At 40.2% G+C, this 15047-nt stretch overlaps 1 protein-coding gene across 8 annotated transcripts in view; it reads left to right on the top strand.

Annotated features, from left to right (window-relative positions):
• Window positions 1-291: 291 nt before the first annotated feature.
• Window positions 292-15047, top strand: part of fnbp1a (formin binding protein 1a) — a 29829-nt gene continuing 15073 nt past the window's right edge. For 6 of the 8 annotated variants that reach the window (XM_058390677.1, XM_058390681.1, XM_058390680.1 and 3 more), the window contains exons 1-7: window positions 292-570; window positions 3638-3753; window positions 7648-7704; window positions 7939-8086; window positions 11915-11977; window positions 12572-12676; window positions 13394-13408. In XM_058390677.1, coding sequence (XP_058246660.1) covers window positions 496-570; window positions 3638-3753; window positions 7648-7704; window positions 7939-8086; window positions 11915-11977; window positions 12572-12676; window positions 13394-13408 — 579 coding nt within the window. In that variant the 5' untranslated portion in view covers window positions 292-495. The remainder of the gene's footprint in view (window positions 571-3637; window positions 3754-7647; window positions 7705-7938; window positions 8087-11914; window positions 11978-12571; window positions 12677-13393; window positions 13409-15047) is intronic. The other 2 variants (XM_058390683.1, XM_058390678.1) reach the window with 1 other exon arrangement.

Below are 15047 nucleotides of genomic sequence, written 5' to 3'. Positions count from 1 at the left end.
TTAGGGAATCTCTTCTATTTTTGCGAAGGTAAATCGTTATATCTAGTGCATTTAACTTTATTGAATGTTATACGTTAACACAATTTAATGATAATCCTAAATATATATTTTTTTACAAAAAAAATTGCTTTTAAATATTTAACTAGTAGTTATACAGAACCGTATTTGCATGTAATTATTTTTTTGCCGGACTAGCTTGCGTTATTTAACCCGATTAGCCCATCATTCCGGGCTGTGTGTGTGCTGTCCCAAGCGGCTGACTGAATTAATGCAGGAGAAGAGGCGAGTGCAGAGAGAGAGAGAGAGAGAGAGAGAGAGAGATTAGCTTCATATCCGACGGCCGAGGCTGATCGCCTGCAACTGGCAGCATGCGGAGGTGAAAACGGACCTCTAATCACCGGTCGAGGTTTACACCCTTGACGGTATTATTGTAAACCCCTGGATCAGTAATTTTTGCTAAAAAAAATTAAATAAGTGATCTATTACGAATCAACCATGCATTCGAGCAGAGGATTATCGCGGAGGAATTGCCCCGAATCCCTGAGCTGCAGCTGGGGCACCGAGCTCTGGGTACGTGCCAAACTATGTGTGGGGGAAATGCATCATGTCGGGGTGTGTGGAGGGTGAAAAATCTTTATAAACGTGTGCATCAGTAATCAGCAGGTGTGTCAGGAGTCTGTGCTAATGTTTCCATAGCTGGGTCAGTCAGCGGTCCGCCCATTTTTTTTTTTTTTACAGGAGTCGTGCATGCATGCGGCGCGCGCTGTTCTGTCCGTTTCGCCAACCTGCGTCGAGGCATACACAATTCATTGCAGTGCATCACTTCAGTACATTCACTCTTCACACGATTACACGGAGACAAAATATGTCTTAACCAGTCCTGGCTTATTCAGTTATTAGCCGACGCGCTGGCTCACCCGTGTGTGCAGTAATCCGTCGTTAATGCTGGCCCTAACCGCCTGCAAAGGGCACGAGAAATATGTATACGTATTGTTCATAGTTGTGGCACGTGCGTGCCTTTTTCCAACAAAATCAGCTGTTCATCAGGGTAAAGAAAATGAGTGATTGGCAAGACTGCAACGTCTGATATCAATGCAGTGCATATTTGCTGCACACGTGTGATTAATCTACTCACAAGCTCTTCATTTAGATGGTAATGATCATCATGATTACAAAAATCTGCATGAGTTCTAAGGTAGAAAGAAAGAATTAAACCTTTTTTTTGTGTGATACTGTGACAGGCCTATGACATGATAATAATACAGTAATAGGTCTTTGGAAGCACATGGTCTTATCTCAGGCTTAGCATTTTTTTTGTTTGTTTCAATCAATACATTCTGACCAGAGACCACTGGATTGTCAGGAATGTTTCACATATTTCTGCACCTTCTACACACGCTGCCTCCTCGGTTCCCATTCCCTGACCTTTTTTTTTTGTTAATCCAAACCCTGCTGTTCCCTTGACTTGACCCCAGGTTTCAGACACACTGGAATGGCATGCAAGCATTGAACACTGTTTCCCAAAGCCATCTTTAAGCAATCTATATCTATTGTTTTGCACTTAAAGACATTGAATACCTCTCAGGTCTTGTGGGAATGGGGAAATAACTGTGTGCCAATGGAAACACTGTTGTACATTACTCCTGAACTCTAGCGTTTATAATCAGTCCTGCCCAGTTGATGATAGTCCGGACCTCCAGCGCTGCCGAGTAATAAAACCTCGGACAAGTATATGGGACAGGTTTAATTAGTGAAGAGGTGTTCTAACCACGTGTTCACTGGACATGAGTTTCTATGGTGTGTTCCTGTGAACGCTGAATTCAGACAACTAACACAGTACTATGAATAGAGCTTCGTCATTCTGATGACAGCTCATCTAACAGAGATGGGGTTTTTTTCCTTTTGTCTGTCAACATGCTTAGAAAAAAAAAGGTTAAATCTAAATCGGTTCTGGTTTGTTGCTTTGGGACACTACATCTAAACGTCTACTAGCTAAGCAAAGCCCAACAACACTGTGTTTCTCTTTAAGAGCTGGCTACAAGGTTTTGTCCATTCAGAAATCTGAGAACATCTTAACCATCCAAAAATCATTGAAGAAACCTATTTCTTTTTAGATAGAAAATGAAAGAGGTATAGATGAGGTGGTTTTTTTTTTTCATGCATAAGGATTTTATTCCCCAGAAAATAACAATTATTTCTTTATATTTCTTTGTCTATTTATTCATTTTATTATTTTATTTTTACATATTTTTACATATATTAATACATTAAATTTAGTATTAAATTTTATAAACAAAAATAATTTTTACCAGCAATTGAATTTTTAAAAAAATGATTTTTAATTATTATTTTTAACACAGTAATTTTTACTTACAGTTGAGCATTTTTTTTCGCCTTTGGCCCATCTGTACTATCTTACAGCACTGTTCTACTTTTCCTTTTTCCCTGAACTCTTCGAACAAAGGTTCCTCATGGTTTCTTTGGATGAGAAGCCTTAAGGTTTCAAATTCATCTGTAAAGCCTTTCTTTATGATCCACTGTATAATGAATATCGTTCAATGATCTGTCCCATGATGTCCTGCTTTAGCCATAGCTTCGGTTTTATCTAATTGCTCGTTCTGATTTGTGCTGAGATGGCAATTTCTAGCTGATTTAATTTCTGGTGAACAGAATCGTCCATGGGTGGACTGCGAGTAAAGAACTGTGCTTCTTAGAGTCATAGCCATCCAATGCACTACACTGAGCCAACTGCATGATCTGGAGTGAGCACTTGGCACACCAGTCATGCTGAGAAATGATGAGGTGGCAGCTTTCACACACAACAGAGAACATATTTAATCATGTTTCCCACACATAGACTGGTGGTTCATTTGTGTAATAGCGGAGATTCATTCATTCATTCATCTTTAATAAGTGGTCAGGGTCACAGTGAGTCCGGAGCCTGTCCTGGGTACGATAATATGGTGGGAATACATCTTGAATGGGATGCAAGGGAACCCAGAGAAAAAAATAATATTGTATATGCTACTGTTAAGTGGTAGCTCAGTGGTTAAGGCATTGGACTACTTAATTGGAAGGTTGTGAGTCTGAATCCCATGACCACCAAGCTGCCACTGTTGGGCCCTTGAGCAAGGCCCTTAACCCTCAATTGCTCAGTTGTATTAAATGAGAGAAATGTAAGTTGCTCTGGAAAAGGGTGTCTGTCAAATGTAGATGTTATTACATTGAGGCTGTCTAATTGAGGGCACAGAGTAAACGTTTAGCCTAATCACTACGCTGTGGAATAGACCTAAAAAAGGGAGTCGTGACCTCTTAAAGCGAACAGAACTCCAGCTTGTTGATGTTTCTCACCCTTTAGATTAAGACAAGCAAGGACAAACCAGTAATGGTACTGTAACCTGTAAAATACTAACAAAATAGTTCACATTTTTTTTATACAAGTATAAGGTGTTATTAATAATTCATAAGAGTATGAACAGTAACATCCTAGTACACCTCTTATTGGGCGACAGAGCAAAATTCCATCACTTGAAGTGTTCATGTTCATATAATTTCATCCCTTTTTGGTCAGTTTAAGGTTGTGTGTAATAGCCTTGGATGAGTGGAATCTGCAGCTGTCTTTTCCCCCCAACTTTAGGATCAGTTTGATAACTTGGAGAAGCACACGCAGTGGGGCATCGAGTTTGTGGAGCGCTACACCAAGTTTGTCAAGGAGAGATCCGAAATCGAGCTGAGCTACGCCAAGCAAATAAGGTACGCAAAGATTACATGTGACTGCAATCTTTCTCAGCACTCTTCTCAGCATGCGAGATTTGATTTTTCAGCTTGTCGAGTGAGGACCTGGAAAACTCCGACAGCCATGTGAAGGCAAACTGACACACCTTTCGCTGTAGAAAGATAAAATAAATCCCCGCAGTAGGGATGAACAAGAAACCTGGCTGTACCAGTAACATGTATGCTGCATCCTATTCTTTTTGACCAGCCAGAATTCGTAATGTGGGTGCTTGTGACCTGGCAGAATTCCGAAAGCTTTAAACTATTAGTCTTTTTAATGCTGTTGTCTGACCCACTCAGAATTCCCAGTGAGTGTTCTTTGACCACTCAGAATTACTAGTGAGTGTTCTTTGACCACTCAGAAGTCCCAGTGAATGTTCTTTGACCACTCAGTATTCCCAGTGAATGTTCTTTGACCACTCAGTATTCCCAGTGAATGTTCTTTGACCACTCAGAATTCCCAGTGACTGTTCTTTGACCACTCAGAATTCCTAGTGAAGGTATTTTGACCCATCAGAATTCTAAGTGGAGGTGCTTTGACCTATCAGAAATCCCAGTGAAGGTGCTTTGACCCATCAGAATTCCCAGTGAAGGTGCTTTGACCCATCAGAATTCCCAGTGAAGGTGCTTTGACCCATCAGAATTCCCAGTAAAGGTGTTTTGACCCATCAGAACTACCAGTGTAGGTGTTTTGACCCATCAGAATTCCCAATGAAGGTGCTTGACCCATCGAAATTCCTAATAATGATGCTCTGAATAATCAGAATTCCTAACGAGGGTGATTTGTTTTTTTATTCCTAACAATGATGCCTCAATGAACAATCGAGGATGCTCTAAACAATCAGCATTCCCAGTCAGGGTGCTCTGAACAATCATAATTCCCAGTGAGAGTGCTCTGAACAATCAGAATTCCCAGTGCGGAAGCTCTGAACAATCCAAATTCTGAATAAGTCAGGATTTCAGAGGGAGCGTGTGGGCTGAATTCTGAGTCAGAATTTCTAACAAGGGTGCTCTGACCTATCGCGGGCTCTCATGGTCTGCTGAATGCACTCTTAACTAATTCTAACCCACAGTAGACTGATTGTGATTACCTGTAATGATTCCAAATCTCCACCTTGAGTTAGGGCTGCACAATATCAAATACAATTCAAATTCAACACTTTTAAGAATAGACATTGTCACAAATCTGAATATAGATTTAGATCTCTAATGTGAACACCAGAGGCTACAGGGGCCAGGAAAAAATACCCTGAGAGGAACCAGACTCAAAGGAAAACTTGTCCTTTTCTGGGGGACTCTGGGTAATGTGATTATTACAATGTAATCATTTTATAATAGAATCATTATATAAGATTAGAATCCAGTCAATGCACTTCTAAAACTGAAGTCATAGAGAAGTATATGTGGATAAGCGAACGAGTCCTGGGAGGAGTTCCAGAAATCTTTATGATTACAGCTTATATTGTTTGTATTAATTGTTTTCAAATTACATAGTCTGTGCAATACCAATATCCCATCTGATAAAGAAATGAGCACTTATTTTTAATATATCCTATGAGGATTTTGACCATTTAAACCACTGTACTACTGTGATCCATAAATTTTGATCAGATGAACGCAGTTAACTGTGATGCAGAAATTACACGCCATATGTGCAGCACAGTATCCTGTTTCATGCAATAAAATGCAGCCCAACATTAAATTGAGGTAATAATATTATTACATTAATCTGATTGGTGTTACTCAGCTGTTTTAAAGTGTTTAGAAATTCCTCAAGGATCTACAGCGCCTTTTGTCATCGCTAATTAGTCTTGTTAAACCTCTGTGTCTTTACACGCTTGTCAATGCCAGGGATTATTAAAATATTGAAATAAATATTTCTTGCTTATTATTTACTTTTTTCGCAACTTATTCAGCCGGACACGTTTGCACCGCATCGCCGTGGTTACGTGGGTTGCTATGGTGTTGACCCATATCCCGATAGTCCGGTGCTGGTTTTATCGGTCCTGTCTGTGGTCTTTACGAGGTGCGTTAGCCAGTGAAGACACAGATGCGCACACACACGTGTGCTCACAAGAAAAAACGCTTTTTATAGCTGCCTGTCAATCAGTGCTTTGTTATTTCTATGAAGTGTGTTTGTGTGCGCCTTCAGTTGAGAGAAAGGCTTAATTCACGCCGCCTCCCTCAAGCCTTTTATTCAGCTCCTTAAATGAGTGGAGATTTATCTGACACAATGCGCTTGTTAGCAGACAAACGGCATCAACCTGCCTCCAGCTCAGGAATAATGGCTGTTTAAAAGGCCACAGGATAGTTGTTATTATATTGAGGTTCTGTATGTTTCAATTGCGGGGTTTCTTCCCCCCTGTCGGTCCATTGAACGTCTGCAGAACATCGAGAACGTTTTTAAGTCCTTCGTTGAGGTGGTAAAGAGACAATAAACGGCAGCATCCGCATGGCTTTGACAAGGAGCTGCAAGATGGCGATCTGCCTAGCAACACGTCAGCCTACGGGGAGGTACAGCTGGGTGTGTGTGCAAAGAGAGAGAGAGAGAGAGAGTGAGAGGGACACAGAGAGATAGAGCAAGCCAGACGAAAAGAGAGAAAGAGAGAGTGGGGGGAGAGAGAGAGAGACAGCGATGCAGACGAGTGGGGGACAGGGCGGCACCAGCAACACACTTTATTATATCCATGAGTGCCTCATATCCCCTTTTCACATTCACTTGAATTAATGTCTCAGTGCTAGTGTGTGTCAAGTCGACTCGAATCGTCACACTAACAAACAAATGTCAGCTTTATGAATTAGAGCTCTCAAATGATAAAGACATCATTATGGTGGAGACACTACTGGGCTTTGTTTGCTCCCCAGGACACGATTGATTTAACTGATATGAGGGTGGAAGGGTGAAACAAAACGCCAACATATAATCTATAGCCACTTTATATGACAGTGCTTGATTCTGATTGGTCAGAAGGTGCTCATCGTTCCCTGTAACAGGGACAGGAGGACAGGAGTCTGTGTTATGTTTTTATTATTATATTATTATTGTTTCTGTAGTTGAAACTTATTCAGTGATTTGTGTGTGGCGGATAATCGACTTCAGCAGATTTTTTAATGTAATTGTTGATATGGTGCATCTCTTGTGTCAGCACTTTGTAACAGTCAGAGACATTCAGGACCGAGGGATCTGCAGTTTGTCTGTAATGTAACTGTAATGTAATGTAAGAGAGGCCTATGAGGGAACTACTGTTTATAACTGCTGTAATATAACATATATATCATTATCATTAAGAACTACCTGGTGGTCCAGCGGCAGGATCCCACGCTCCCAGTGGCGCGACCGGGGTTCAATTCCCGGGTAGGGAACTAACCAAGCCACTGAAGAGTTAGCTCTCCCAAGAGTTAGTCCCAAGCCCGGATAAAATAGGAGGGTTGCGTCAGGAAGGGCATCCGATGTAGAACCTGTACCAAATAGAAACATGTGGACCAGATGATCTGCTAGTGATCCCGAACAGGAAATTCAACAACAACATTAAAGAACTAACCTGTATGACTTTCACAAAATGAAATGTAAATGTAACTATAAATGGATAAAAAGTATGACTGTGGTGAAAGAGAAAGAAAAAACGTCGGTGCATGTTGTTATTGGAAAAGAATCAATTTCAGGCTGGTATCAGTGACACTGCTCCGCATCAGGGCATGTCACACCATCCCATTATCGATTATTTTACATTCTGGTACTTACATTTAAAGCATTCCTTTTTATTTTGGTAAATCTTAAATAAGTGGTTAAAAACCGTATGAATTGATGTTGACATGAAAGACACAGAATTACATCATATTGATCGAGGTCTAATGGTTTTGTGCTTCTTGCAGAAATCTGTCTAAGAAATATCAGCCCAAAAAGAACTCCAGAGAAGAGGACGAGTACAAGTACGTACTTTACTCTCAATTCGTTTTCCATTCACATCCTGTAACATCTGCGTCAAAGCTCACCGGCATTCTAGTCTATAGTAAGTAGTAGAAGTGTAATCAGGGTAATGTTACTGAATGTTAGAAACGCCACTCATTTCGGTCGCTTCACTTTCAGGAATGCTAAAAACATGGCGCTTTCAGAGGAACAATCGGTGTGATGCATGTTCTCTTGTGTTTGCACATATGGCCCAGGTACACCTCCTGCAGAGCGTTTCTGATGACACTGAACGAGCTGAACGATTACGCCGGGCAGCACGAGGTCATCGCCGAGAACCTCTCAACACAGATCATCTCAGAGCTGGTGCGCTACATCCAGGAGCTGAAAGCTGAACGGAAAGCGGTAGGTGAACGGCGCAATATTTTTCCCTTATAATTAAAAATATATATATAGTGCAAATTTTACAAAGGGCAAAATCTGACTGAAAGAACACCACATTATTGAGGAAGTGTGAAGGTTGGGGTTGGTTTGAGACTATTTCCATTCATAGAATTTGAAGATAAGGATGAAAGTATAGAAGCTTCTCTCAAACTTATTATTCAATCGCAGCAGACAAATCAGTCGCCTAGGAGCCCGGCTCAATCAGATTACACATCCAGGCTATTTGTTGTTCATTTGAAGCTGCCCAGAAGACATGAATCCATTTTGTTCGCAGCTTAAGGTGAAGGTGAAGGTTAAACTTCAGAGTTTTGGAATCAGGAACGTGACAGAAATCGGACAAACCTGAGCAAAACATCACACAGCACAAAGGTGTCATATAACTCTCCTGAAGAAATGACGATAATATCCAGACTTCTTTTAGATGTGATGCATGGCATTCAATACCTGAAACATTAGCCAACAATTGTATAGCTTTTTGTTTTGTTAGACTTTTGATTAACCCTCGTCCTGATATTGTGTTTATAAGTTAACTCGTCTAGGGTAGATGAATCCTGTATGTACAGTAGGTATGCCTCAGAGGATGCCCGAGTGTCTTGAGACTGGCTTTTTTTAATAGTGTCTAGACCACTAACTTTTTTGTTGCTTTTTTGACAATAGCTTTAGTCATTGCTGAAAAGGAAGATGCCATATGTAATCTACACCGATCAGGCATAACATTATGAGCAGTGAGAGGTGAAGTGAATAACACTGATTATCTCCTCATCATGGCACCTGTTAGTGGGTGGGATATATTAGGCAGCAAGTGAACATTTCTGTGAACAAGTCCTCAAAATTGATGTGATAGAAGCAGGAAAAATGGGCAAGCGTAAGGATTTGAGTTTGACAAGGGCCAAGTTGGGATGGCTAGATGACTGGATCAGAGCATCTCCAAAACTGCAGCTCTTGTGGGGTGTTCCTGCTCTGCAGTGGTCAGTATCTATCAAAAGTGCTCTAAGGGAGGAACAGTGGTGAACCGGCGACGGGGTCATGGGTAGCCAAGGCTTTATTGATGCACATCGGGAGCGAAGGCTGGTCCGATCCAACAGACAAGCTACTGTTGCTCAAATTGCTGAAGAAGAATATTGGTTCTGATAGAAATGTGTCACAGTGCATGTTTTGCACTGTGACACACGTTTTGCACGGATCTGGGCTGTTTTGGCAGCAAAAGGCGGACTAACACAATATTAATGCTATGCCTAGTCTGTGTAATACTTGCAGTGAAATAAAAACCTTGTCTATACCTCCTTAGCCTGTACATTTAAGAACTAAACAAAACAAAACAAAAACGAATAAAAAATAAGAAGAAATAAAAATAGTGAAGTGTAAAGAGGGGCTTTTCTGGTATTTGAACCCAGGACCTCAGGCACCCAGAACTGGAATCATACCCATACACCAATGTGCCAAAAAGTCTGATATGGTTATAGATGAATGACAAGATGGCGAGCATTGAAATAAACCTCTAATTAGGGACTAGTGTATATTGTATATATAGTGTGTATTGCTGCATGAATATTCCTGGTTAATAATGACCTCCTTAATATCTTACACGCTCAGAGTTCAACTCAACCTGGTTTGAGCCATTCTCATATAACCTATGAATTATGCGTTTTTACCAGAAGCCAAAAAATGGAATTTCTGCCTGTTTTGGTTGTGTCCATGTCCAGCAGCACTGAATGTCTCTGACATGCTACACTTCACAGCGGTGGTTAATGAGGGACAATATATACACGGTTTAAGTTTTTTGCTTAAATGTTTCTATATTCAATGGTAATGGTGTAAACAGTGATATCAAACCCATTTCTGCTCTCTGAGACACCCCAAGTGCTTGTTCATAAGCAGCTACAATTTGAAGGTGTTTATCTTCAACCACTAAAATTCTGTGTAAGGTTATCCAACAGAGGGAAAAATACACGTCTCATACTGAAAGCCAGAGTCCTGATTAATTTTAGATCAGACTTGTGGCGATAAAATAATTCATCTGTTTATACTGATTGAAAATGTCCGATAAGTAGATTTCCATTCCATTCCAGTAATATCTATGGACTGAATACCAGCGTGTTCAAATTTGTTATTAAATCCTCATTGTATTCGCTTAAGCCAACTCCGAATTCATCACATTTGTCCATGTAAAAGCGAGACTTTTCTTTGTACCTCCATTCAGTATAGACTGATTTAGGGAGCATTATGCATGAGCTCTACATAAGCTCCTTGGCTGAACATGCACCATGTCTTCAACCTATCATGGCTTTAATGATGTTTTACCTAGAAAACGTTTAGCCAGATGTATGATATGAAATAAAACAAACCTTGATTCTTGTTTTTGAGAAACATCATCAAAAAAACCACTGAAGATTTGTATTAGCATTTTTATCCCCTTAGAACATTGTTATGGTCATCAGGACCAAGATTCCCACCTGTAGAGAAATGCATCCTCTACTCCCCACTTCCTATAAATCCCTGGATGAAGAATGTGAAATATGTTATTACGCTGTTGATGATTTTACGGTAGAGCTGGCTGGAGCTGAATGTGGGTCATGTATTGGGGTCAGTGGAGTGGGTGCAGGAATAAGAAGCCCCTCCTCCTTAACTGGGCCTGCGAGGCCTCAGTCACAGCCAAATGACTGGAACTAACACAATAGGAGCAGACATGACCACGCATGAGCTGAACAAAATGTAGAGCAGATCGTTTTTCCACCCTGATGAGCTTTGGTCTGCCTTTCATGTCTGACTGGCTTTCTCAAAGAAAGTGTCCTTTATGTATTTTTCATACTGTGTGTAATGGCATCCTGTGAGTGGGCGTGAGTCAGTCGTGACGTGATACTCACGTCACCGTGACCTCGGGTGACCTAAGCAAATGTTTTTTGATACAATGAGAAGTTTGTGAGTATTTTGTTTTGGGAGAAATACAGCGCATTTTTGTGGCTATACTGTGTTGGCTGATTCATTAGGTTCACATTTCGTCTAATCAGCTTTGTTTCTGAAAGACTGCAGTCTGTTTTGGGTATAGATTAGACCACACAGTGCTGGGTTTGCTGTTTCAGGAAATATAAGAGTTACTTTTTAAAGGACAATCTACTCTGAGTGACTTGCGTAATAATCTTTATGTGATCTTTAGTGACTTTAGATTTATTTTGTTTTAGTATGAACGTCTTTCATGTCGGGTTTCTTATATCACCCATAATGCCATTCAGCTACCTGCAGATATTTGTTGCCAGTGGGAGTTCATCTAAAAATTGAGGGCAATGCAGCAGTGCTTTAATGTTTTCGTCTATCCAGCTGTCTCAACAGGAATATTCTCAATAGGTTTATTCCACTTTGGTCCTTTTTTTGTCATCTTCTGGATTACTAATAGTCCAGGATTGATAAATCACAGATATTTTAATTAAAACACAATGAATGTATTTTTAGTCGAGTTTTCCTTTAACAGAGCTAGACAAAAGACATACACTTTGTTACTGTATATATTAACTTTTTCAAAATACCAGTTTTAAATATTGCTGTCAAATTTTACTTCACTAAATTTTTATAAAGCAAACCGCAGCTTTTACGGCATTAAAATTCCCCACACGTGTTATTTACTGCCGTGATAAATGTTTCAGACTCTCGGTTTTCAATTAATCATGTCTGGATTTCATTGCACTGTTAATGGTAGGGGTTTTATCTAATATGTAAATAAAAAAAGGCTTATCGCCGTAAACATATAATGCAGTTGATGACTCCACGCTTACTGTTCTGATTCTCCTCCCGCAGCATTTCCACGATGGTCGCAGAGCTCAGCAGCATATCGAGAACTCCTGGAAACAGCTGGAGTCGGTGAGTTAAAACTAGTTTCCAGGGAAGAATCATTACTACTTTGTTACAACGACCAGACCAGGGATAATAAATAAACTTGTCAGTTATAGATTCAAGCTTCGTTAGCCATACTGATGAAGGTTTCTGTGAATTATTTATAGGTTTTAGAGCTGATAGTGATTTATCACTGGCAGTTCATTTTAATTCAGGATGTGATTTATTTGACTTTAAAGGAGCTGTTTGTAATTTTGAAAAAATTCTTCTAAACCTGTAATAAGCACATCATTTTAAATACAACTTCATAAAACTGTGATTTGCATTTGTTTTAATTGTTTTCTTTTTAGATATCTGAAAACATATCCATATTTCCCTTGACCCCAGTCGAGGCAGAGCAGCTTAGCTTCATTGCTTTTGCCCAAAAGGCAGCTTAAGAAGCATTTATATTAGGGATTGGGGTCAATTGGAAACAGGAAGGCGTGGCTGTTGAATTTGGAATATGCTTTGCAGTCAGCAGAGAGCTCTAAATCTCACTAACCAGTCCTTTAATACTAAAGAAAGCTTTGACAAGGTGAAATATCAGTCTTCGTCCTGCACTAATAAGAAACCCTATTGCAGAGCAAACGTCGGTTTGAGAGAGACTGCAAAGAAGCTGACCGTGCCCAGCATTACTTCGACAAGATGGACGCCGACATTAACGTGACCAAGGCCGACGTGGAGAAGGTATGTCCAGTTGCGGCTTACTCTTTCTTCTTTCTCCTGCTTGTTCTCTGCATCCCAGCCCTGGCTCTCTGCAGTGTGTTTGGGATGGATGCGTGTCAGTGATGTGCTCAGCATTTTTTTAAGACCCCTTCCACTGCATCCTAAAGAGTCTTGCGCCTCCGCCCACTAACCACAGCGTCTCCTCTGGAGGTGTGCCATACTTTCGTGCAGGGAAATTGGACAGTTGTTGGAGCCTAACGAGCTGTGGACAGTTTTACAGCCCGTGTCATGAGTCCTTTTGATTCATACGACTGAACTGATTCACACACTGGCAATAAATACCAGGACACTCAACAGTGTAGCGTTAAATAAACTGCCTGTTCGGTCCATTGCATTTTATAGTGCTTTGTGAAATGGAACAACTAAAGTACCTAAACTGTAAACCCATTATTAATATTGAATTATTTTTGCTATATTGCAATTAGCTTGCAATTATTTTAACCATCTGCCAAGTTGCTGCCTTTCATTAAATCCTGGACATTACAGATACAATGTTATAGGCTTAGTTTTATTACAAGTATTTCTGAATGTGCAGTCTATCTGTGATCTATGACCGGCCCGAGGTGTAGTTCATGCCTTTCGGCTGACCCATACGCATATTTCTGACATTCTGCTCTACGCCACAAAGTGCTCTGACACTAATCGACTCTGTTTTTGTCTTTTTAACATGGCTCAAAGCGGTGTTCACTCAAGGTAGGTTTATAACCACGAGTCGTCTCTGTCTGTGGGGAATTGTTAATCTGTTTAGTGTACGCCCATAGACCTCAACGTCTACATAAAATGTCTGTCGCAAAATTATTTCTGTTTGTCCAAATCTCTGGCCCTGTTGCTGTATTACGTCCCTCTGGCCACTGGTGCAAGCAAACAATTGTGGTTATTAAAGCCACTGTTTAGCACATTACATTTGCCTGCTATACAATTTATCGAATTAAGCCATTGTGCATAATGCGAAAAAGCCCTAGAGTTGCTCTGAGAACAGACGGCCAATTCCTGTCCATTTTCTGTGCTGTGTGCCTCGGTGTTTGTGTTCTGTTAGTGTGCATGCTGAATGAATCTGTGTGCCGAAACATGTTAAAGTGATTCGTTTCTTGACTACCGTTTTGACTTTGTCTCATTGGTGTGTACGTGTTCCGTGTATGTTATAATGAACCCAGGTACAAAGTATTCTTACCTGCTCCTAATTCAATTTCTTTCTCTTTTTTTTTTCTGCTGCTATATATTGCTCTTCTACTTTTAAAAGGTTCTCTGGAGGTTTAAAGAACTGAGTCTGTAACGTTAGATCCTTCAGACATCCTCTCTATGCCTCAGTATCCTGATTTACGAAGACTCTAATTTACAAAGCAAACTACACAGCTGGATGACACAAGCTATTAAGTGTGTAAATACACAGAGAAATGATAAAAAAAAGCAGACTGCCAGTGTAACCGCTGTTTAGTGATATCGTTCCCTTGAGATTTTAGTGATTTACTTCAGAAGGAATTTATTTTTGGGTATCTAGGGAGGTTTTCTAGGGATGTCTCTGACTGCAGCAACTCATTTTTTTTGTTGCTGGTTCAGTTAACAACATGTCAAGTGAAAATAAAATAAAATATTAACCACTTTTTGTAGCCCTGGGATGGATTGCAAGAGCAGAGTGACTAAAAATAAAAGGTACACAGCTCACCCCCCCCTTACCTCAAATGTAGTCCACCAGACAAAACACGTTTGGTGTCTGAACTTCTTTAGTTTTGCCCTGAAGCTACGAGGTTACCAGAGCTAACAAGTAATGGAAGCATACAGTTTAGCATCAGGCTAATAACACACACTATTATTGCTACATGAATAAAAAAATCCAGTCCTGTATGTCTAAACCTTACTTAGGGGAGGAAAAGGAGACATTAGTTCATCAACACTTCATTTGTCTTGCCTTGCTCAATGTTTATTCACGTTTATTTAAGAACGCTAGCTCTATTTAACATTAGCAGACAGCAAGACAGCTAGTTAAATGGTAGGAAATGTTTCTAGCTCACATATGAAGCTTCATTTTGCATCGTCATAACCTCAGTAACTAAACCTGTTAAAATAAAGGCTACAGAACACCCAGGGTTGTGTTCATGCCTAACATGGCTAGCTCATTTAGCTAAGTTAGCTAGGTAACTAGCTTAACATACAGATTGTGTCTAAAACTCTTCTGATTAGCACATAAGACTGTGCAAGAAATTTTTTTATCAGACGTGAGATCACAAACTGAGTTTTTCCCAAATATTATTTTATACTGTTGGAGTAAATGTAGTAAATCTCAGATTCAGTAGACTTGCTGTTGTCTGGCTTGTTAGCGCCATTATCCTCGTAC

This window comes from Hemibagrus wyckioides, linkage group LG05, assembly GCF_019097595.1.
Source record: "Hemibagrus wyckioides isolate EC202008001 linkage group LG05, SWU_Hwy_1.0, whole genome shotgun sequence".
Taxonomy (NCBI): domain Eukaryota; kingdom Metazoa; phylum Chordata; class Actinopteri; order Siluriformes; family Bagridae; genus Hemibagrus; species Hemibagrus wyckioides.
The sequence above is the reverse complement of the archived record's forward strand: the minus strand, read 5'-3'. Positions and strand labels throughout refer to the sequence as shown.